This window comes from Acanthopagrus latus, chromosome 7 (assembly GCF_904848185.1).
Source record: "Acanthopagrus latus isolate v.2019 chromosome 7, fAcaLat1.1, whole genome shotgun sequence".
Lineage (NCBI taxonomy): Eukaryota > Metazoa > Chordata > Actinopteri > Spariformes > Sparidae > Acanthopagrus > Acanthopagrus latus.
In genome coordinates, this window is record NC_051045.1 from 15,291,939 (window position 1) to 15,316,879 (window position 24,941).

At 42.0% G+C, this 24,941-nt stretch overlaps 2 protein-coding genes across 3 annotated transcripts in view; one reads left to right on the forward strand and one right to left on the reverse strand.

Moving 5' to 3' along the window:
- Positions 1-1,618: 1,618 nt before the first annotated feature.
- Positions 1,619-13,793, reverse strand: ankrd33aa (ankyrin repeat domain 33Aa). The gene is made up of 5 exons (XM_037103650.1): positions 13,661-13,793; positions 5,072-5,383; positions 4,625-4,754; positions 4,391-4,531; positions 1,619-3,648 (listed from the first exon to the last, which is right to left on the reverse strand). The coding sequence occupies exons 2-5, from the start codon at positions 5,327-5,329 to the stop codon at positions 2,834-2,836; spliced, it is 1,344 nt and encodes a 447-aa protein (XP_036959545.1). The 5' UTR covers positions 5,330-5,383; positions 13,661-13,793; the 3' UTR covers positions 1,619-2,833.
- A 59-nt stretch (positions 13,794-13,852) lies between these two features.
- Positions 13,853-24,941, forward strand: part of arhgef25a (Rho guanine nucleotide exchange factor (GEF) 25a) — a 55,154-nt gene continuing 44,065 nt past the window's right edge. For both annotated transcript variants that reach the window (XM_037103644.1, XM_037103645.1), the window contains exons 1-2: positions 13,853-14,065; positions 15,978-16,110. In XM_037103644.1, the coding sequence (XP_036959539.1) occupies positions 13,970-14,065; positions 15,978-16,110 (229 nt within the window). In that variant the 5' untranslated portion in view covers positions 13,853-13,969. The remainder of the gene's footprint in view (positions 14,066-15,977; positions 16,111-24,941) is intronic.

The window sequence follows — 24,941 nt, forward strand, 5'->3', positions numbered from 1 at the left end:
CATCCAGGAATTTAAATTAAACAGAGTAAACTTCACATCTTTAGCAGATTCATTTGAGACAGCCTTATAGTGTCAAACTGTGCATATAAACATTTTTCCTCATAAGGAAGGTACATTATCCACAAAACACATTCTTGAGTAGGCATTAAGGTTGATTTTTCTCTCAAAAACACTGAATCCTCCTGTCAAATCTGTGCATATTGTGAGGATTGTAAAAGCTTACACATCCCCTGAAACTGAGGATAACACAATGGTGCCTTGGGGCTTTTTATTTCCAGCAGTTGTGGCTGTCAAAGGGCATCTTAATGGCAAATACAGTTGTCTCTTAGATGCCAGACAGACTGTGCAGTGTGAAAGCACTTCATTCAGCAGAGCCGGGGAGAGATGTCTTCATGTCTGTAATATAAATTCCCCTCCTTGTTCTCAGGCCCTGTAATCTCTCAGTTTTTGGCTCACGGCTGTAGAAACAGCTGGAAGCACTCACATCAGCTGTCATGTCGAAAAGAGAGCAAACTGTTGTCCTTTTTCTTAGATCAGCACTTATTTTTCATTTCTACTAATCTCTGCCTTTCAAAGAGCCACAATGTTCTATTCCCTCAAGATTTCTTTCTTCTTCCAAAAAAGCTGTTTTATAATCTACTAGAAAAGAGGAAAAGGGATGCTGCTTGTCCAGACATTTTTTCCTGCTTTTAGGTTTTTAAAGAGCAAATTGTTGATAAAGTGTAGACTTGGTTTACTGCCATATACGATTGGGCAGTCAATAATTTAGCTGTGGACACACAGCACATAAAGGTGAAAAATATGGTCAATCTAGTCCAGTCTGTCCTACAACTGTATGAGGATGAGTGTTTACAGTGTGAGTCTCCAAAGACATGGTCAAGTCTGATGCGTTCTGTCATTAAACTCTAGAGAAGTGTTTATTTTTTCACTGACCTCACCTACCCAAGTTCCCCCCATGAAGAGGAAGTGAGCCACAATACTGAAAATATATTGTGACAATGTGTCCCTTTAAAAAAATAACCAGCTGCAGCATGTTTCCAGAGAAATATTTCAATAAAATGTACATATCTAAGTAGCCGTTGTTAGTTGACGTTACCACCATTCAAAGCTTATTGTTATGTAATGATACTGCTCATTGGATTAAAAGATTACAGGCAGGGGTTCAAAAGCTATCCCACGCCACTCTTGAGGGCATATTAGAGGCCCTTAAGAAGCTCAGAGTTACTTTATTGTGAAAGAGTAACCAAGGCTACGTGCCAGACGTGAGGTTCATCAGTCACATGCATGCCAGTTAAGGAAATCTTTCGTTTCTAGCATGTAAAATGTTTTTTGGGGGTTGTGTAAGAGCAGTGATGAGGAGGCGCTTTCAGGTCACCAAGTCTGGGTGGAAGGTACAGCGCAGTGAAGAAAAAAAAACAAAACAAATGTCAATACATTTATTCCAAACTCGCATACAAACACGCATCTGTCTCACACATTATCAAGTTGAAGAAGATCTGAGCTTCTCCAGAAACCCACAGAAAAGATCCTCTTTTTTTTTTTTTTTTTTTTTTAGTTATAACAGCATCTAAATACATTATTTTTTAGATAACACATTTAAAGATCCTCTGCTGTAATTACAATGTGTATTGATGTTATAGCTGTATAACATATGTAGTAATTTAGTAATAACCAACTTGAGCTACAAGAATATTTTGATTCCAATGCAAGTTGGACAAAAGAGATTTCTTGTCTCGAGAAAGGCTTTAAGTATAATGCCTAACATAGTAATATCAGAAAACTTCCTGAGTGACGTTATGTCCAGATAGCTTCTTTGCTGTGCATAGGTTACTCAGAAATGATGCATTAAGCACCAGCAAACAGAAGAGTTATAAACCAGTGAGCAGTTTTTCTCATGAAAAACTGTAGCAGATATGGCTCAGTTCCTTTTTTTTTATATTGTCACTCCTATCATCATTCACATGTCAACAAAACAGTTTGTGGTTTTCAAATCTTGTCGAAAAGACACAATAAAGATCTGGTAGATGCTACATGTTGCATATAGTGAAGATTAGATAACCTTTGTAGGAGAAGAATTAAATTAAGCCCAGCTTGTATTCTCAGGTTCAACTCTGAACTGATGACAGCACTTTTGACTTTTGTATCAATCTTGTTGATCATCTTTAAAGTAAATCAGATATTTTGTTGTTTTCCTCAAGTGAGTCTGAATGATGGTGGGGCAAGAGGGAGAGTTAATATCCACATAATCCTGCTACTGTCGGGTGACAGTCGGGTGCTTTGATTGGCTGCTATTACTTCCATTGCAGAGATGAAATGATAAAAGGTTAATGAATCTTACAGTAGTTAGGTGCTGACAAAACTTTGCTATTGCTTTGGTTGTCTTGCTGTTGAATACCATGATGACACGCTACATGGGATTTGTTCACAATACATACCGCCTGTTTTTTTTCAAAATGAAATGAAGTCCTTCAAAAACACTTGCATCCCCGTTAAATGTTGACCAGCCAATCAGTCAGGTAGAAATTGCGATAAGAAACATCCGTGCTGTGTTGCTGCCTATCTCCAAAACCCAAAAACATTTGGTGGAGATGATTTTAAGCTTTCCAAAGATGTTAAAAAATATGTCATATCTAGTGAAGTCACTCCAGTTTTCTCAGGTTCATCACAGGCCAAAGTTCAAATCATTTTAACGGTCCATTTTTCATACGCTAACTTGATTTGAGAATCCTCTTTCTTCTATGAAAACTGGCCTCAGAGCCACTGTAATCGCATGCTGTACCCTCATGCGTGACCCTATCACAGTGAAGTTCTCTGAGGAGATGAGAATGATGCTTCATTTTTGGCTTGATGACCGTTTACGTTTTTCCTGCAGCTCTTTTTCCTTTTCCTGCTGCAGCTTCTTCTCCCTCTTTTTCTCCTCCTTGGCCTCCTTGTACTTCCACACAGGAGGCTCCAGGTAGCCCCTCTGCCTTTTCTTCTTTTTCTCTTTCTTTGGAGTGGGCTCACCAGATTTTGTCACTTCAATCTTAGGAATACAGCCTGAGGGGAAGATGCTGTTTCTATGTGCCATGCCGCGGGGAATGAAACTCCTCACGCCGCCTGGCATGCTCTCCCTGCGCTCTGACTCCTGGCAGCAGGAGGTCAGAGATACAGAGGGGGCTGACACAGTGGATGGAGAAGCTGATATGACAGAGCCCTTACTGTGGGATACTGTGCTCTCTTCCAGCTCCTTGCTGCTATGCTTTTCAAGCAGTTCAGGGATGGCAAACCGTCGCTTACCCATCTCTGGTGGGCTGTTGGGACAGAGTGGATGGCAAGCGGTGGCTATTAGGGGGCTTTGGATGCCTGTGGTCATCCGTACCATATGGTCCAAGACTCCATCGTCTTGGGGGTCCTGAGGGAAGCTGAAAGAAAGGCTGTCTTTTAAGCGCTGCCTCAGCTTCTGACTGGCTGTTTTGCTGGCTGTGGACTTAGCTACCAGTTGCTTCAGCTCTGGCCACTCTGGGATGTAGCTTAAACAGAACTGCTCAGCAACAGGATGAGCCTCCAGGCGGCGTATTCTTTTGATAGTCTCAAACCCTCCTGTCCTAATGATCCAGTCCTTAAGACCTCTGCCTTGGACCATGTCCGTTGCATTTGTATCAGCGCCTGCACAGGAAAAGGGAAAGAAAGAAGAGAATGTAATGAAAACATGGACACAAGTTAATTACCGTTGGATGCTGAGGGCTCCCTCAACTCAGCAAAATTACCCCATCATGTGGTCATTTTAGAGCACAGTTCACAGAGTATATGTTTAACGTTATGGAAGTAAATCTGGTCATATTACAGAATGCAGTGAGGTGCAAACAATATTACATCAGACAAGAATCCCACAGATTTAATCCACAATCAATCAAGGCCCAAAGATAAATCCAAGAACACTGGATATACATTTTTTATTCCCTGCATGGCTCCAGTTTGCATCTAAATACAACTAAATCATAGACTTATGTTTTTTTTAAATCTGTCTCTGACATAATTGGACTTTGGAATGGAACATAGTTGGATTTTTTTATAGTGCTATACTAAATGTGTCCCTGTACAGTTAACACAGGACTAATCCCTGCAGCCAAGAGAACAACCAGATTAGTTCTCAGATCAGATGTCCTGGTTTACCCTGTATATCACATGCATTCAGCATTTATAGTTTTTGATGTATGTTTTCCTGGGCACATGACTTGTACACAAGAGTTGTCACATTTTGTTTTCTCCTGGTTAGATACATACCATGGCGCTGCACCAATGTAAATATCTGTCCTGACTGCCTCTGAATTATTATACTGTCTGTGTGCGGACACAATCGAGATGTTACTCCTGTGTTTATAGGAAGTCTTGTGTGGCATAAACCTACCATGCATTATCAGGGCGGAAACACACTCTTCTCGGCCCTGCAGGCCTGCCTTGAGGAGGGCCGTGAAGCCCCGCGGATCCCTGATCTCAGTGTCCACACCAGAGTAGAAGTTAATGATATAGTTTAGAATGCTGACGAAGCCTGGATTGAAAACACAACATTTATGTTTGATATGGTAGAATTAATGTGAGACTAGATATTGAGGTGATGTGCTGTATGTGTCACCAGGCATACCTGCCTGGGCAGCAATCATGAGGGCAGTGTTTCCATCGTTGTCTTGGTGGTTGATATCTATTAATGGACACGTGTGGAGCAGGGTGACGATGTCTATGAAACCCTTGGCCACAGCCAGCATCAGCCCATTCTGAGGGGGAACGATGTAAAAATAATTTGAACATTGTTAAACTCTTAAGTTTATCTTTATTTTTTGGTCTTTTCATGGCTTAATTGGAAAGGACAGCTTAATGGGGGAGCAAATAAGGTGAGAGAAGCTCAGGACACTCAGCAAAGGGTCACGGGTCAGCTTTCAGACCCAGGGCCCCTACAGGCGAGGACATAGCCTCTACCAACTGAGCCACTGGGATGCTCCAAAAGTTCATCTTTATCTTAAACCATAGATTTCTGAGGTTGTATCAAAGTCACTTTCCTTGAGTGATAAAAAGGAATTAAAATCCAGCTCACCCTGCCATTGATGTCCAGCTCCATGGCCTCTTCTTTCGTGACTCCTCTCTCCAGGATCCTGCGCAGGGATGTTGGGTCATTCTTAGCGCAGGCCTCATACAGTGTTTTAGCTGGCTCCGTGTTCTTTTCATCCCCTTCGTATTCGGGGAGCACAGAATCATCAGAAAGCACGCTCCCCGAGTCAGAATCATCCAGGAGGATCTCCGAGTCCTCGGATGGGCCTGCGCCCAGGTGGGGGTCATAGTTTGCAGTGGCCATTGGACCCCCCTGGGATCACAGCTGAGTGTCAGGTCTGCTGCCCACTAACCATATCTTAAAAAAACAACAACATTTCATTAGCATGCACACAACTGAGCAAATTTTCCTTTTGTAGCCTTGAAACAATCACGCAATGCCTCTGAATTCAATGATAGAGCTGCAACTAAGTATTATTTTCATTACCAGTTAATCTGTAGTCCAAAACCAAATGACTTTTAATTTACTATCATAAATGACAAAGAAAAGCAGCAAATCCTCACATTTAAGAAGCTGGAACTAGCAAATGTTTGACATTTTTGCTTGAAAAATGACATAAACTATTAATTGATTATTAGAATAGTTAACGTTTTTCTTTAAATCAACTAATTGATTAATCAACAAATTGTTGCAAGTCCTATTTTAAAAGGCATGACTTTACACCACCGAACTCTTTGTGCCTGTCAGCAGAGATAATATTAGGGGCACGCTGCAACACTGACAATGTGACTTTTTTTCAGATTATTCCATTTTTGGGTACAGAATTTGCTACAGTGGAAGGAGAGGGGTCTTAATGGCCGCTGAACTAATGCTGCACGTATTACAAGTGTTGCTAATTGTAGAGATATTTGTGAGAAAAAGGCAAATCATTTCAGCCGTTGAAGCTTGCATGTGAAATAGATTTAACAACCTGAGATGGCCATGTCTAAGTCCATGATGCCTAAAGAGGATAAGGAACCTCATGTCACCTCAGTGCTCCGATGAGGGTGACTGATCCGGAAGTCTGTGATTTAGAAGATGAGCAAGCCGACTGTGTAACATGCTTTTTGCCAATGTTTGTTCACTACCCCAGCACATTATAGAATAGAACAAGAGTTATGACTCTGAGGGCAAGCTAATGTATTTTAACTATAACTATTAAAACCTGTGGTAAATGTGAAAGGCTTGAATGTGTATCTAAAAATGTAATAACAGTAAATAGAAAAGAAATGCTCTACATCTGTGGAAGCTCAGTCTGTGAATAATGTGAACGAAGGCATAGTAGGAGGAGTGTACTGTGTCGAGAAAGGCCATATGGTGCCGAAAGCAATGACAGGCCAGGCTAGTGACAGCATCTGTCATGGTGTCTTAACCATGACACACTGCTCTGCACTACAAATACACTGTAGTATCCACTGGTTTTCTGGTCTAAATCAATAAATTAATCAAGGCAATTCTCACAAATGTTATTTTGTATAATACTAGTGATGACACTGTTTCTCGAGGCTCAGACTTAAGATGGGATGCACTTCTCCTTAATGTTTTAAAGGAGCTGCAGCTGGGAGCGAGAAAGAGCTTGACTGCTTTCCAGTGAGGGATTGTAGGTTGCCTTGGCCAGGCATATAGGGCATCATATCCACATTTGGCACAAAGTCACCCAGACACGACTTTGCACTTGCTGACAATGATTCCATTAAAGTTATTAGAGTCACAGCATCTTGTGGGTAAGCTCATGCAGAATGCTGGATAGCGCTGCACAAGTCTTTCAATCCCACAAACACGTGTTTCTGTTTTGGTTCATGCAGAACAATACAGGTGACTATAAAGGTAACTATCACATAAACCTCTGCACAAACACAGAAAGCTCCTACTCTAACGCGGTGGCCTACACTTCCTGCTGAGCAACACCTTGCAATCTGGTGAAGTTCCTTCCTTTGAGGTTAAAAATGAGCTGTTGGAACAAAAAGTAATAGTCAAAGTCTCACCCTAAATCAGTCCAGCCATGAGTTAGTCCTCTTCTCCTTTTTCTTTCTCCTGCTGTAGCTGGTTAAATCATACTCACTCTTCCTGTTGGTTCTTGGCGGAAACTGGTTTAGTTCAAGTCCCCCATTCTGACTCCAGCTGAGTGCCTGCCCCCTCCCTCCATCTCCTCTTCTACTGGCCAGTTAGGTTGTCTCATCAACTGACAATCTGTCCAGGTCCCAACATAGACTCTGCTGTCCTAAGTCAGGCAACATGCTCTCTCCCTCTCATCCTGATTACAGAAGATTTAAGGATTAACAGAAAGAAACAGGCAGCAGCCAACCTTGCTCTCCTTACAGTCTGTTGAGTTAGTCTGCCCCCCCCCCCCTCTCTTGTCTCCACAGCTCTCTCAGAATCTGGACATCCACACAGCTCTCCTCTGCCCGTCTGTTCTGTCACAGCAAACCTCTCTAACCATCCAAATAAGTGCTGTGACTCAATCATGGAGGCTAGGGCTCCCAAATCTGCTTTGCTGCTGAGGACCCCCTGCCTTAATAATTTCAGCGTGTCTGTGAGATGGGAGACAGCGTCTCGGGTCTGTTTTCCCATGGAAATCCGTTTGCTGGGACAACAAACTAACCCTGCTGTTACTCTAAGCCAGGGGGCCTTGATGGTAATTATTCCCATGACGGGGATGACACACACAGATATGCAGCACATGGAAAATCTGTGTGCGTACAAATGCTGAAGCACAGCACACACAAACTCACAACCACACGTGCTGTAAATTCCGGAGCAAGCAGCTTATTTGCAAAATCTGCATGCTCACACACGCTCTGTCACTGGTCTGACAGAGTTCAAAGGAAAGCATCCATATTTTCTGTTTCATAACGCATATTTCCATGACCAGATAACTGAAAGATCTTCTCCCCACATGTGTCACTTCTTTATTGGCCATTTGTGAGCGGATTGTAACGTGACATGAAAAATGAGACTTTCCCTTTCACTTTCTCTGTTGGTTACCTATACAAGCCTGTACATGATTTTTTTCAGGTGTTAAAAGGTGCGACATGTTAAAACTGTCAAATTCATACCCCGAACAACAACTCCTAACTAATTGCTGCTAACTATAGTTGCTGTTAGCTGGTAAGCCCAGTTATCCGTGCCGTCAGCAAGTGACCATATTAGCTGAATTGGAATGGACTGGTAGCTCAGACCACCAGGTGAGGGTATTATCTCCTGAGGTACAAAGAGGCTAAGGGCTATCTGGTTAGCATGCTATCCACAATAGATGTCACTGCCATAACATCAAAACTGTTATTTCTTCCTATTCTGATGATAATTTTGGTATGCTGCTGGGATGTAGTTTTCAATGTGCAGGGTGTGACTTTATGCATGTTCTCCAGTATCTCTCTCCACTTTGCCGACAGAGACAGTAGCTCATGTTAGTTAAGAGAAGGAGTCCAACAGGCTACCAACACAACACAAAAGAATAAGAATAATACAGAATATAGTAATATGCAAATATTTTTCATTTCAACTGCTGGACACAGATGTCTCCTACTTTACTGCAAAGTCTACTGTCGAACTCTGCATAGTGGAGCGCAAGCGTTCAACTCAAGGAACAAGAAGTAAAATACTTTCTTTGACTGGAGGGTGACTTTAATCATCTTTTACATCTCCTTAAAATTTAGTTTTCAGCAGACAAAAATATTACAAGACTGAATATATTACAGTTAAAAGAAACCTGGTTAAGATGCTTGAATAAACTTTTTACTTCAATTATGACCACAACCATTTTGTTCCTATGGCTGAATCCCACATGTGGACATGAATATTGTGTCAGCAGGTTAACTCATAGCTTCACAGACTCAATCATGTGCATGTACACAGATTAAACCTGATATTCAATTGATCCAGCAGAGCCAATCTGTGACTTTGTGCACGTGCATGTGGCCAGTGGTATTATACAACTGCTTCTTTCTGTTAGAGGGATGAAGACTGCCCTCTTCTGATCAAACCGGATAATACAGAGCTTCTACAAGGTATTCAGACAGCTAAAAGTTTTAAATAGCCATAACACTGATCTACACTATAGGTTACAGCTGCTGTCTATATCACCTCTAAATAGATCTCCAAACCTACAACAAGGCACATCTTGTTTGCGCTGAGCTTACATGTCTCCACTGTGGAGTGGAACATGCCATTAACAATTTATCATCAAATGCTTGATAATGAGGAAGATTATTTTGATATCAGATGTCCTTCACCCTAAAGCTGCTGTGACAAATTGGACGCCCATCCAAAAGCACTTTGATCCAGAGAATTATAGTAGCTGATCTGCTGTGAAGAGTTAACCAACAGAGACATGTTGCTGATACCACCCAGCTGAAGTCGACACACCTCCAAAAACATAATCCTACTAAATCCAATCAAATACGCCGGCCAATTCCTTATCAGAGGCCTGCTCTTCGGCTGTGAGCAATTAGATCAGACCTATAACATCACACTAACCTGACCCACTACTCGTAACAGTGCTATGTTTAGATGCAGGAGCCTGAGGTTGGTCTTGAGTCTGCACTAATATGAAACACAGGAAGAGGAAAAAAAGTGCACGCTTGGGGGTGAAGATTTATAGGCTGTGAAAGGCCAAAACAGAAATGATAGGAGAGGAAAAGGAAGTGTGTTTGGCACTACAGGGCGGGGTGGTGGTGCGTGCATGTTTTTCTTTTTATCCTTTTAGATAAACAAGAATGATCTGACTGCGTTACCAGATGAGGGCAGCACAGCATACTTTAACAGCAGGTCTGTATTTCTCCCCTGAACTCAGATTTTTTTGACAAATGATCACTAATCTAATGTTTGAGTTGAGGAACATTTTGTTCTGATTCCCACCTCCTGATAGTACTCACACTTTCCTTTTAGGGTCTGAGCTATTTTCCCCCTATTCTGCAAATTCCTCGCAAAGACATTCAGTCACAGGAGAAGGCAGTCCAACTTCCCCCCAGACACCAGGGTACCCAGCAGAGGTCGGTGGTAGAGCAAAGGAACTTGGAAAGAGGCTTGGGAAGCAATGAACTAAGTTTAGCCAGCTTAGTGACTGATTCTAAAGACAGCCATGTGCTCAGCTAATATTAGATTGTTGGCAGACTCCCCAGGATGGGTCTTACCAGCATTTTGCTCAGTCGCTGTGAGCATCTGCTGTATTATTTCCAGCTATGTGGCTAAAAAGACAGAACAGCTATTTGCTCTAAAGCATCGAAAAGCCTCAAGGCATCAGGTGAATGGAAAGGAAGCACATAGGAAACAGAGCTAAACTTGTTCATGGAAGGCAAGCAGAAGATTTGGGGTGATTTGTGAAAACTTATTACAGTGGGAAGTTTGTGGTGTTTGTGCTCTGACTCGAGGGTGGGTGAGTGAGGCACGGGGAACAAATGCTGCTCAATAAGGAAATGATTTGTTTAGAGCCAAAGTACTTAGACCTTTTCCTTAGGAGGGCCAAAATGAAACTCGCTATTGGCCGGGTCAAGGTTAAGTTAGGGCAAGAAAAACATACAACAACAGAAGTGTGAAAACGTGAGCACCAGAGCCTTAATATGTCCTTTCACTTTCTGTGCTTTCTAACAAGTGCATATACTGCACATATATTTCATTATCAAGTTTCAGTATAAACAATAATTTAGCACACACGTATGATCGAGGCTCTAAATTTGAGTAGACTTAAATCATAAAGTGATATGGAGTATGAGCAATTACTGAAAGTAATTGTTATTTTCCTGGCTCAACAGAGAAATAGTATTGCATGTCTGACAAGCACTGGAGATACTAGTTAAAAGGATGATGTGATCTGCACATTTTTCATCTGCTCATCTGTGTTAACAATTTTACAGAAATTACATAATAGGATTCCCACTGTCTACCATGCAAAAGTGGTTATGCTGTATGTATAGACTGTGTCTGTTATAATTAAATCAAAGGTCATCACAGGGCCATGTACTTCAATTTTGGCTGTCTTTAGAGAAAATGATTGTGATGTGTCCACAGCTCAGTCGTATGAGGCCTTTAGTGTGTTGCTGATAACTAATTGTATTAAGCCCTGATAAAGCTGTTCCCTTCAGTTCCTTCACTGCAAGAGCATCATTGCTCTTTTTTAAAAGATAATGTGAAGCTCAGAGATCTGCCTTGTCTCAATGAAAACACATTAGTCAAAATGAGAGACAGTCACAGAGAGAGATATTGGTGAAGTCATGTAAATGCAACAGAGTTGAAGGAGCGGGATTTATGATTACAACCACAGGGCCTAATTCATGTTGCTGTTAGACCAAGTATGAAAGCACTGTTGAAATATTATCAATTCTTCACAGTTTGTCAGAAAAGTTAATATTGGATTTAATTGTGTTCATTCAGCAATTTGTGTGAGGTGCTCTGAGAGGTGAATCTTACTTAAGCTTTGATTGTATTTTTATTTGTGGTCAAATGCTTTCTGGGCCTTTTTCACTGTCACTTCCATAATATTACTGTGTGCTGCCAGTCCTTAATAAATAAGCATAGATGCTTTAGATTAAATAAATCTTCATTTTTATCAGTGGTGCCACATCAGCACATATTGTGAGAGAATCAATAATTCAATGTGATGTTGGAGAGTGAAGCTGGTGTGAAGCAATATTCTTATGTATTATGCGAATATCTGTGTTATGTTTTTTGACTTGAGATCTTTCTAACTCTTTTTTGTAGATAACATGACTCTTCACTCTCAAATATTATTAAGAAATCCTGGTATTACATTTTCAGATGGCTGCATAGGGCAAAGCATTTTTGATTTCCCAGTGGTCCATATTTGAGTACCAAGCCTAGTTAGATAGAAGATAGTATAAAGCAGACTGGGTAAAAAATAAATAATCCCACGCTAAAGTTGATAAAAGATGAAGCTAAAAGTTCCGCTCTGTTTTCTTTTCCCGCTTTTTCCTTGAGGGTTTCGGGAAGCTAAAAGTGATAAAGTTTTGTTATTTTGGAGTTTTAGATATTATTTAAAGCTCTAAATGCTTATCACATTGGTTTGTTCCGTGTGGTTCTGTTTTATTTAGATTTAACAAAACTCATCTTGAAGTACCAAAGACTAGTATACTGTTCTTTATTTTTTAAAACTGTGATCTGTTAGTAATGGAGTTACCTTTTTTGTATGGCGACTATGTAACATTCATTCCGTTACTCCCCAAGCCTAATTATGAGGCTAGATCTAAAAGTACATCACGAATGAAAACTTAGTTTGTTGAAGGTACATGCATGTGGGTTAATGCTGCTTTTCTTCATGTTGCTCCAGGTTTATTGTAAAGTACTGTGGGAACTCCTCTTTCTTTTTCATTGTCATGTGCAATGTGTCAATAATATTGGCAAGTTGCGTGTCCACATATCTGTCATATTTAATTCACACAATGTGCCTGGAGAATAAAATACATCAAAACTAACCCTAACCCCTAACCCCTAACCCTAACCCACTTTATATTCTTTGTTGGAGTAATGCCCCCCAGCTCCTAAAACATAAGTACCTGGCACTGCAGGAAGAGTGATTTGTGTGTTGCTGTCGGAGAAATGCAGCAGTGGAACTTTTATGTAACCAATACATAATGATAATGACCATAGAAGTTGACATTAGGATAACATGATCATTAAGGGGTTTTTAACAACAGCAGCTATATTAGTTATTGTAACGTGACCTGTTTATATGAATACAGATTTATTCTCAACAACACATGGTCCGTCTTGAAGCCCGATTGTTCACTTTGGCTGTAAAACATGAATGAAGTATGAAACACACACATACACACACACACACACACACACACACACACACACACACACACACACACACACACACACACACACACACACACACAAACACACACATTATGTCAATTTTATTTCCATGATCTTCGTGTGACCTGCTGGGTCAATCTGTCAGTAAACAGTGTTGCAAATCTTCAAACTTTTAATAGCAAATAATCGTTCAAGTCGCCACAAAACAAACACTACTAGTTTGATTACTCAGTACTTCAGCTGTTTAAGAAGTTGTGTAAGATGTGTGAGCAATCAGTGACACTCTCTTAAATAGTTGAGCTTCATGGGCTGTGTGTTCATACCTTATTTGGGGCTGCCCTGCAGCTCAGAGTTCACAAAACCCATGTGTCACCGCCTGAGACTATGGCAGAGATAAATGGAGTGTGTAGGGTGCCAGGATTGTTCAAAGACCAAGAGAAAGAGATATAGAATAGATTGAGATAGTTTGAGTTGGGGAAGGGATTCAGGTGGTGGAGAGAAAGAGGAAAAAGTGAAAGGGGAGAAGGGCGAATGATGGAAGGAGGAGAGGTTTTGGGGAGGGGGGGTGGTGATCCTCCAGAGCCAATGAAGAACAAGGAAGGAGGATTTCTGTGAGGGTGAAGTCCTGAAGTCACATTTTACCGCTTCAGGATTCAGAGAGAAGGACAAACTTAAGAAAGAAATACTTCCACATTCTGTTGAGAAAGGATGATGAAGAAGAGGACAGTTGACTCTGCTTGAGAAGGCCCGACAAGATCTTCTATCTGAGTTTCCATGAGAGGACGCAGTTGATATTTTCACACCTGCAGCTGAACTCACCTGTGTCTGGATTGGAGGAGGTGAAAGAAGGATAAGGAGTGAAGAGGCTCCTGTCCCAGCGCAGGCAGAAGCATTCCTCCCCCTCTCAGGATCAATTATTCATATGAGTGTGGTTTCCTGTGTGTCAGGGTAGAACGAGACGGGCTGTGGTGGCTCAGCTGTGGCACAGTGCGCTGTGAGACAAGAGCTGAAGAGGCAGAAAACGGGCAGACAGGAGGGATAAGAGGACACACGAAGAGAAGGGGGGAGATTGTGTAAGAGTTGGAGAGCAGAGGTCACTACAGCAGAGGGGAACAATTTGCGGAACAAATGAAGGCTCTACAGAAGAATCAGGGGCGCACTGACCAGATGTTGGGAGCCATGGCGGACATGCTTACTTCTGTGGCCATGCCCAATCAACAGTGGGTGAGTGGTGGATCTGTTTGTGTATTTACTCGCCTTTTATATGCAAGCACAAATGCCACAAATTCAAGAAGAGAGCTACAGACGCATATGGAAGGTATTTTCCAGGGCTCAACATCCAGCTTATCTCTGGCCCACGTCGTTATGTACCAAGTTTATTTTAGGTCATCTCTATAACTTTGTCATAAACCTAAAATGGTAAAGCCAGACAAGCAGCGAAAGAGGAGAGAGGGAGACAGGGAGAGAGGGGGAATGGTAGGATTGCTAGTCTCTGTTCAGTGCTTGGAAGGAATCTTGGATGTTTGAGAGGAACAGGAAGCAGAGTAGTGGTGATTAAACCATCTGACCATAAACAAACTCATGCAGGTCTAACGCCTCACTGCAACCAGGCTATGTTCCCCCTTCATCCCTCTTCCCATCCCTTCTTTTAATCTATCTCTGTTCCCTCTTTTCTCATTCTTTTTAACATTCACATGTTGAGGTGTCAACTCGCAGAAAGTTACTGCAAGTGGTCCGGTTTTCCCAAGTAATGTGTTTTCTTGTTGGTTGTATGGCAGCCACATTAATGTTTATTCTTAAAGGTGCACTATGTAGTTTTGGGGAAGACATTATAAACAGAAGAGAAAGCTTTAAATTGATAGATCTTGTATGCCGAAACAAACTCAATGAACAAACTCGCTCATGACTGAATAAACAGAATAAACAAACCGACCTTAAAGGACAAAACAATTTCATACTACTTTACTTTGTTTATATTTGGTGGACCCTGTCACCTTCTTAGTTTCAAACAGTGTTCTGGGGACCTTGTTTTCCTCTGTTAACAGCTTACTTATCATTGTTATGGGAAAAAAAAAATCAACTGTATTATCATTAATATTGGGAATATTGAAATTCTTACTGAATTTCTTGTCCCAAACTAGATAGTGCCCTTTTAAGTTCAACAAGACAGCAACCAATATTTTTTTTCTTGAATTATTAAGTAATGATTAGTTAACAAATGCCTGTGAATCGACATAGTGATCGACCCTTTCCTCAGGAGTAGTTCCTGAATAATAACCTGACTTAAAGGAACACACAAAAAAGTGATTAAATAATTAGAATTTCATGAGTCTGTTGGGTATTGTGTTTTTTTAGATTTACAAAAACAGTAACTAATGATTCAGTAATTAATAATTAATGACTCATTACTGGTTCATTCAAGTTAATCAGGAACAATTCATAGACATTTATGAACTAATCATTACCTAATCATTCCTTAATGTTTCTCCCAGATTGTCCTCCAGTACTCATCAATATCTACTATATAGTCCTGAAATCACAGCTATTCAGGGATGACTCATTAACAGTCATTTATCATCAAGTAGTTCCTGATTCATTGCTTACTTGCTCTTCAGTAACTAGTCACATTTATGTGTACCTTATTGTAATGTTTTACCCACAGAGGTACCAAAAGATCCAAAAGATCCAAAATTTCTCTCTGAAACTCTGCTTTCTAAAAGAAAAAAAGAAATATTTATCTTCATAAGTCATTTCCTCTCTTGCAGAGAGTTGTTGAAAACACAGCAGTGATTATAATCTTGTTTCTTCCCTGCAGAGGCCTGATAACTGCGCATGCCTCTGTTAACCTCTGCTCTGGTGCTGCTGGGTTTTGAATAAAGATTAAAATCTGCTGTCGGCAAGGCAGTTCTTATCCAAGCTCTGTGGCAAAAAATTGGACCTCAACATCTTCTATTGCATTCCTGCTTAGTGTGTAATGGAGAGAAAGATGAAAAAGATGCAGGGAACAGTGGGGAAAAAAACAGCCACTGGTATAATGTTTTGTGGTTATGTGACCATAAGCACTCAGTACAATCTTACCATCACTTCCTCCTCGAGAGCAGGGCTCCACCGCTGACAAAGGCATCTCTGTGTGTAGCTCTCAGAAGGGGGTGAGACGGACCTCCCATCAAGTGAGGAGGAAAAGGGGCCTGCTCAGGGCCAGTGGCAGCCAGAAGGGCTGGAGTGGGAGCAGCAGGCCACAGAAAACCCAGAGCGGAGAGAAAGAACAGGTAAGACCTGAAAGGGCTGCACTGAAAGTGACAAACCGTCTTATGACCCACAGACCAACAATGCTAGTCCAAACACTGGCTCTCACCAAACCAGTCAGAGCTTAAGGACTCACCGAAACACAAACTTCCAGATGGGCTCTGATTCTTTGTGTGGAACGTCTCAGATTTCTGAGCAGTGACATCTAAAACAGCCTGCTCTGCTCACTAGTCACAACACTGCACTTATGCTCAGTTTAGACACAAAAAGCACTTGTTTAGGGTTAGGGAAACATCATGATTTGGCATAAAATACCTGCTTTTGTCGCCACAAAATTGCCTGGAGATGAACCGACATCCTGTGAAAAATAGCTGGTTATGGTCACCAATTACACGGCTTGAGGTGGTCCAACTTTCCATGAAAAATAACCGATGTCGGTCGCCACAAAAAACACCCGGAGATGGTCTGAAATGTCCCCACAGACTATAAATGCTGTTGCAGTTTGGCAGCCTTGAAGCTTATAATTACCCTCCCTTCCACCTCCTGATAAGCTAGTAAGCATTTAATATGAACGTGATATGCCACGTCTGGAACAAATGTCAGCCTTGGACGTATCTGTGGTTTGCCGAAACGTCAAATGCGAAATTACATTGTGGTGACTGGGCTGTGCTCAAGTTCATGAAAACTACCTGTTACAATCTATGTGACTATTGACATGAATACAGAGATGATTTCTCGATTCATGACAAACACAATTTTTAAGTGTGTCTGTGTGTGCCACATGAATGTCTGCCCAGGCGTTTATTTTCAGCTAAGCCTGTTCTTGCTTGTAAGCAATGAGTGAATTCAGAATAAAACAGGTCAGAGTCCCATCTGTCATATCTGATGGTGGTCATTAGGCGGTAATAATGCCAGAGAAAGAAATCAGATAGGAGTCACCTGAGTTCTGGTTGTACACTCTGTTTAACCCCGCCCTCTGCATCCTCTGTTAGCACTGATAGCAGAAAATTGCTTCACTGTAATGTACCATACATAAGTATGTGAGAGAGAGCGAGAGAGAGAGAGAGAGAGAGAGAGAGAGAGAGAGAGAGAAGCCTTGTGTGTATACACATGCAACACTTTCCAGATGGGACAAAAAAAAAACATGTTCGGCTGCCTGCCTTCCCCTTCTGCCCAACACTGTTGGTTGCACTTAGTCTGTGAAAGGGTTGCGTGCGTTGCCATTTTCCTTGAGTGGAATGAAACAAAAGGAGCTTTGTAGCTGGATCTGGGTTTGGGTTAGAGGGAGTGTGTGTGTGTATACATGCGGGGGTTCGGTGGTGTGCACAATGTGGCAGGACCACTTACTGTTGTGCAGGACGGTACATGGCGTATATAAGAGGTGTGAGTGGGGCCAGAGGAAGCTTCCAGCGATGCTTATCTGTAGTACTCGGGTGGCGTGTGCTGTGGAGGTTAATGCCGCCAAATATTGTTTAAGCATACAGCTCATGGCTCCAAAAAAACTTGGAAGAAAGGTGAAGAAAAGCATTATTCAAGGCCATGTGGAAGGATCATTACCAAAAAGGGAGACTGTTTATTTCAGCTCCAGACAAGCTCCTTCACTCAATTGTTTTTGCATAGCCCAATTTCCTCCGGATGGGAAATTGGATGGAAAATCAATGAAACACAAGACACAAAAACATCTGAACCACAACAACAAGAGACAGACATTGTCATAGCCCAGAATAGGGCTGGACCAGAACTATTTTCATTTATCCAGTCTGCATATAATGACAGCATTCCCGTACAGCATGTAATGCTTCACGGTTTCATATTGTCTGAATTAATAAATGTCGTTCTATCACAATCTGACATCATAGACTTAAATACTTGACTTGTTTCTGTGCAATTCAATGCAAACATTTTTAGTAAAGATATCAATATCAGTCAATGATAGTTATTTCAGTGTTGTTTTGTCAGTATCATCTGCCTCCAGTACAGAGAATGCAGAGCAGACATAAAACAGTCCTCACAAGACCCAGAGTAAGCAAGTACAAATACTTGATTACTGCAGGTCATGTCATGTCATTGTCCAAACCGCTCATCCCTTTCCATGGGGTTGCGGGGTGTTGCTGCTGGAGCCAATCCCAGCTTTGTCTCAGGGCGAGGGCAGGGTACTCCCTGGATAAGTTGCCAGCTCATCGCAGGGCCCTCACTGATGAGCAATGTGGGGTTCAGGATCTCGCTCAAGGACACTTCGACATGCAGCTCAGCCCTGCCCGGAGCTGGGATTTGAACCAGTGACCTTCCGATTACTAGTCGACCCGCTCTACCCTCTACCCGCTGAGCTACAGCCGTCCCAGATTTTTCAGGTATTCACAATAATCATGTTAATGTGCCAATTGAGAGACTTGGCATCTCAGAGAATAGAACACCAAAAGGTCAGTGAGGTGCACATATTTAGATAATCATTAAAAGAAAATTTAAATGACAAGTCAAATAACTCTGGAAATTAACATTTATATTGTGTTTGTATCACAAGTTTCCGTCTGTAATGAATTTGGTTGTAGCGTAACACTTCAGACATCAGCCTTCAAACATGCAGAACAGGAGACATGTGATTACACTTTGCCATGGTTTGACTGGCAGAGGTCATAGTGTTTCCATCTCTTGCTGTGTCAGTGGAAGCGAAGGGAAAAGAGGAGAGGCCTCTCTCTAAAGACGTGGTTCATGGGGCCATAAGGGCCATCTGTTATATGTTTGTAACAAGATGCCTGCTAGTGGCTTCCCAGGAATCGCCAGACAGAGCCAACCACCATGAATTCAGTTTGGCCCCCCCCAACCCCGTCCCCTAATTTCTCAATTCTAGCTTAGTCTGCGCTTTCCTCTTATCTTGGTAGTGATTCTTACTACAGTTCTTTTGATCAACGCATTATTTTCCAACTGTTCTTCCTCATGTTCCTCTCCAGTCTCTGCGTATTTCTTCTTTTATTTTTCCTCAGAGCAATGTCTTCAGCAGTGGTATTTTAAACCTGGCTTCCACCGCACACACAGAGCTGCTGATCACATTTCTCTCAAATCTCATCAGTTTCTTTCTCTGTCTCTTGACTCTTGAGACTCCCACCCATATACTTCATACTCTCACTCCCCCCACACAATATGAGTCTACGGTGTCTGTTTTGTAACACTGATCCGTGATGGATGGCTGTGTGTCCTCACAAGCCACATCAACAGGAAACTTTGCTGAACCAGTAAAAACAACAGCGCTGTTTTTGACCCATGACTGCACACACACACACACTGCGTGTCTCGATTTAACTTTGAATGTGCTCACTTGCAACTTAAGACACATGCTTATTATCAGCGTTCAGAAACTTATGCCAATGAATTGTTTTATTTTTAGGAAACATGATACAGATGAAACGATGACTGATGAACATTTATGGGAACATAATATTAAGAACACTTACATAATACTCTCTGTCCCATAAAACTTGTTTCCTTGTTTCTCTTTCCTTTTATTTTCACAAATGTCTTTCTTTAACAAGAGCAGGTACCATTCACAAGATGCTGTTTGGTGTGGATGATCTGATAATGTGAGGGGTTTACAGATCTAGTCTTTTGCCTCGTGAACTTCAGTACTTACAAACTCATCAGGGCCACCCTGAGATTATGAAAAATGTTTGATATTTACAAAAACTCTTAATGACCATTCGGCCGATGAGAGAGACAACCCCAAGCAGCTGACAACGCTGCCCAGCAATGGTAAACGTTCTAGCCTTTCAGGCTAATGTTAGCTAACATACAGCTGTTGACAGAAATGTTAATCCTCACCTCTGCTTCTTGAAGAATGGAAAAGAGAAGTTGACTGTCTCTCCCCTCTCGTTCAAACTTAGCCATAACATTTACCTGTAGGGTTAGTATTTGTATTTTTCTTACTGTAGTGAAGTAAGTTGCTGCTACTGCTACAGCAAGTTGTTGCACCAAACCAATCTCTATTTGGTTTAAGTCTGCTTCCCCTTGAGACTGTGTGAGAGGTATCACATTTGAGCGTGGTTCCATCCATCCATTGTCTGTAACCGCTTTATCCCTTTTATGCATTTAACACTGCACCTCCATGGGTCCTTAGCAATAAACCTGCTAAGGACCCTGCTAAGTATGAAGCAGATCAGTTGAACAGTTGTCGAGATATGTTTATTGCATACAGAGAGACAGAGATCCCTCTCTTAGCTTAACTCATTTAAGCTTCTTTTTTTGTTTTATCTCTGCGACGCATTACTATGGCGTGGTGTTGGACCATGCTATTCACCATTTTGTTGAAGTGTACTTCCCCATTAGATCTTGTGAGAGGTATCACATATACTCGGAGAAGTATATATATTTCCTATATGAATAAAAAGGTTTGAAAACAGTTATGTTTGAAATTCCTATGCAGTTTGAACCTCTGTAACGCACTGGAGTGCAGATAAAGGACACAGCACCATATTCTTGATGCAATGTGAGGTAAACTATGTGGAAAATGTATGTCCGTGTCCATATTTGTCAGGGGTTTGGAGAATGGGCCATCCAAGGAGAAGTACTGATCCCAAAGGGCCCCGGGACTGAACTGTGTGTGTGTGTGTGCGTGTGTGTGTGTGTGTGTGTGTGTGTGTGTGTGTGTGTGCGTGTGTGTGTGTGTGTGTGTGACCTTAAATGGGCACAGATCAACCCTAATGTTTACATGATTATAATATCTCTCATACCCTCTACTGTAATTCAGAAGATGTGTACTATTTCAGAATACTTCATACAGTTTGAATCTGAAAACCTAATTACTATAATTACCTACATAAATATCATATGTTTCCTGTGCCTGTGAAGGTAAATACATTTCTAGACATAACCATGTGGTCATACAGTTGTCATAAATATTTAAAAAGCTCTTCCAACACTGTCTGTGTTCAAGATGGTTTGATTTATGATCTGTTTTGCAATGTGCTGCTGATGTTGTTGTAAGCAATGGACAAATAACAGCTCCTATTCTGTCATCTCCACCTTTGAACTTAAGATCAGACTCTTCTCCTTAAGAAATAATGGCCCTAAACTTCAGGTATGTGCAGACCTCCTAACACATGGATTTAATTTGCCTTGAATTCTTAGATCCTAAGAGTGATCTCGAGCCAGCAATAACTGATTTTTGGCCACTTGGCAGCGGCAGAAACAATATGTGGACACAGCATTACAGTTAGGGTAGGTGATGTAATTTAAAAGCATTTCTGTTATATTCATTGGAATTAACTTAACATACCCACCAGCCATCCCTAAATCGAATGCATGGACAAATAGCAGAAGGAAAAAGACATATCCAAAAAGCCTAATCTGTTTTATTCGTCATGAATGAAATAATGGCCTACCCATGTACACTCAGTGCCCATGCATTTATTGGGTATGACCAGAGTCTTCCCTTCGAGGCAGATATAAAGCTAAAGGTTGCATAGGAATGGCAGAGAAAGTGCAGACAAAATGTCCCAATATGAACATAAAAGCTTGAAAGCTGTGAACGGAATTTTTTCACTTTGTGGTCCACTAAAAGTTCAGGAAGTTTGTTATCTGGATGCACCTCAGTTAACTTTCCTGTTTCCTGTTAAACTTATAGGGACTTTGTGCTATATGTTTGTCTATATGCAAAAGAAAAACTGGTTAAGATGTTGCAGGGGGGCCTGTAAAAGCGAGAGTGGATAAGGGTTAGGGTTATACACACCACCAAAATGTTTACAATGTAGAGTCTCTGGCTAGCTAATGTAACAAAAAGGTCAGCACCATTGTCAATACTTAGGAATGAAGACATAGAGTGATTTATTGATCCAAAGAAGGGGAGAAGGGGATGTACCTGGCAGTGCAGTTTATCCAGGAGTCACTCTCCTTTTAGCTCTGAGTTTGGTCTGTACCAGCTCCTCACATTTGGCTCTTCAGCTGCTAAATGCTTTGTTCACCAGTTTGCAGTTATACTGTTTATTTCTGCTGTTTGGTGCTGAGCTGTTAGTATACAGTGGATTTGTTTAACTTCTACAACCGCAAGCAGCAGCTGCTGTGGCCGAAGACGGTTCCATGAAAACAGTGAGAGTGAACCAAAACAGGTCTGAAACTCACTTCAAAGTCCCTTAAAGCTGCAGATTCAGCTGATGATTCTCTGCACATCCATGACTACAAGCGACCTCTCTCATGATGTCACACTGTCATTATAGAATTATTGGTTATAGCTGCTGTGGGGCACTGAGGATCATAAGCAAAAACGTGGGCCTTACAGGTAGTATGATTGTGTGGTAAGGTGAGGATTTTATGTCCTTTATGTCCCCCAAAAGCCCTAAAATGTGTGAGTCATGTCCTCTTACATGAATAATAATGGCCAAAAATTATTTAATGTGTGTGTTTTTGTGGAGTTGAATTGCAAAAGTTCAGGTTGAGTTTCAATGAAGTGGGTCAGGCAAAGAGAGCTGGAAGACTTTGGTCATGGAGGTCAGACACCTTGAATGCCGCTGCTCTACAGCACAGCTGCCTTTTATGTAGACCAGACTGTCCTGGAGGGAAGGAGGCAGATGGAGGCACATGAACACACATATGTGCACGCAGACATGGATCCAACCACATTAATGTAACAAAAAAGAACAGGAATGTGGATTTGCATTTTTTTAAATTGGTTTACATAACGTGAATCTGGAGCATGATTCAAACTGTATTGCAATGTAGCAGAACCACCATCTCTAAATCTCCTTTTAAGATGGAAAATCTCTTTCCCTTGACAGCGCTCAGTAATTATGTGTCAAAGATAAAGCAGCGGTGTCTCTCCATGTGTGGTCCCCGGGTTTGCGTTTGTTTAATTAACTTTTCCTCCTTTGGGTGGCGTTTTAGCTCCGGCTTAAACCTTGAACACAGTCAGCAGCAGTCCCAGAGTCTCAGTGCTGGCATGCTGCTTCTAGAGCAAGGTTCACAGACCAGCTCCAGAGAGATAAGGAGAGGGAGGGAGGGAAGCTGTGGGTCAGGTACAAGAAGAAGAGGCTGTCGAGAAGTACTGTCACTGGGGTTTGTTGGAAAAACGGTATCTTGATGGGAAAAACTGGGAGTAAGACCTGGGTGAATGTGTGTCTGTGAGCCTGTAGTTGTAGGTGGCCCAGTACGTGCAGCATTGTAGATGTTCGTAGAAACAAGTCTCCACGGGCGGTGTGCCTCCCTTCTGGGTCGTGCAGAGTGTCTGCTGCCTGAGAGCTGCACTATATGATGAGGTGTAGCGGTGGGAGGTACAGAGTGGTACCAGTCTTGAAGTGAACACATGCACACACACACACACACACACACACACACACACACACACACACACACACACACACACACACACACACACACACACACTCACAGCAACACACCTGTCTGCCTCCCTGGTGTATGCCAGCGGTGCAGTTTAGTCTAATTGGACAAAAGCAGCAGCTCTCTGCAGACCGGCAGGACAGAAGCGAGAAGAACAAGACAGTTAAGTCTGCTCCATGGTGGGACCTGAGCCAAACCCCAAAACTTCCCCCTCACACCGGCTTGTCCAGAATGCCAGTTTGCCTTAATTGGCGCTCAGCTGGGAGATGAAGGGAGGAAGAAATGAAAAGAGAGAGATGAACTAAGGGAGAAAAAGGGGAGAGGGAGAGTGAGGAGGGAAGGAAAATGAAATCTAAGTGAGCATATTTTGGCAGGAATTCAGCCGGCTGATGGGGTGAGGAGAGGCTAATGTCAGTGGGGGGTTGGGGAACACAGAGTGAATAAGCAGCCGCGTATGTCCTGAAATGAGACTGGCTCGAGCTATTAGCATGCAGAGTTATGTCATGCGTTTGTCTGCATGTACATGAGCAAGTTCACTCCTGCAGGGTGTATCGCGGATGCAGTCTTGTGTTTTCCTGGAACAACAGCACACACAGGAAATTGTGCGTTTACATGAGCTGATTTACATTCATAAATCACTTTCTCCGAACACGCCTCTTGAATGTGAACGACTGTCTCCTACACGGAGTGGAAAGACGATTGCATCCTCCCTGTTCAGACAAAAAAACACTCCCATCCATCTACTGGCGTGCTAATCTCCAGACAAGCCTTTTAAATCCAGTGTGGTGTGAACGTACATGTATAGATTTTACTCATCCTCCAAGCACACGCGTGGGGATGAATCATCTTTATTGTGTGTGTGTGTGTGTGTGTGTGTGTGTCATGTGGAAGACGGCGAGAGAGGGCAGGAGTGAGGCAGCGGAGGAGAGAGATAAAAGGAGGGAGGTGAATGTGTGTTAATGCATGCCTCACCTCGCGTCCCCCAGCTCCCCCCCCCCTTCCAGCCAGGGCAGGAACATTTTTTCCACTTTTCTGTTAACATTCAGGGCTGTGTACATGTTTCCAGGGCCAGTTTTAGAGTTCATTTATTTAAAGGTTTCATTCCATTCTGTGAGAAAGAAAGAAAGAAAGAAAGAAAGAAAGAAAGAAAGAAAGAAAGAAAGAAAGAAAGAAAGAAAGAATGAAAGAGAGACAGAGTCGGGGCGGTGTTGAATGTTGGGGCTGATACACAGAAATGGACGGAAATCAGCATTCAGAACACTAACCACACGTCAGATTTGGCCATTGTGTGTATTAAAATGCACCTGTTTTTGCAGGAAATATTGGTCGATGAAGGAAAAACAAAACACCAGCGCTGTCAAGTGAGAGAATCCACCTTATGCAACAAGTACACATGCCCCCTACTGGGTTCCTGGAAGAAACACACTCTGGCATCCTCCAACTTTAAAAGCACATGAAAAGATTCCCCTGAACACACTTCATAAATGTTGAATGCATCTCAAGAGCAATGTATTCTTCATTATCTACCCTTTGT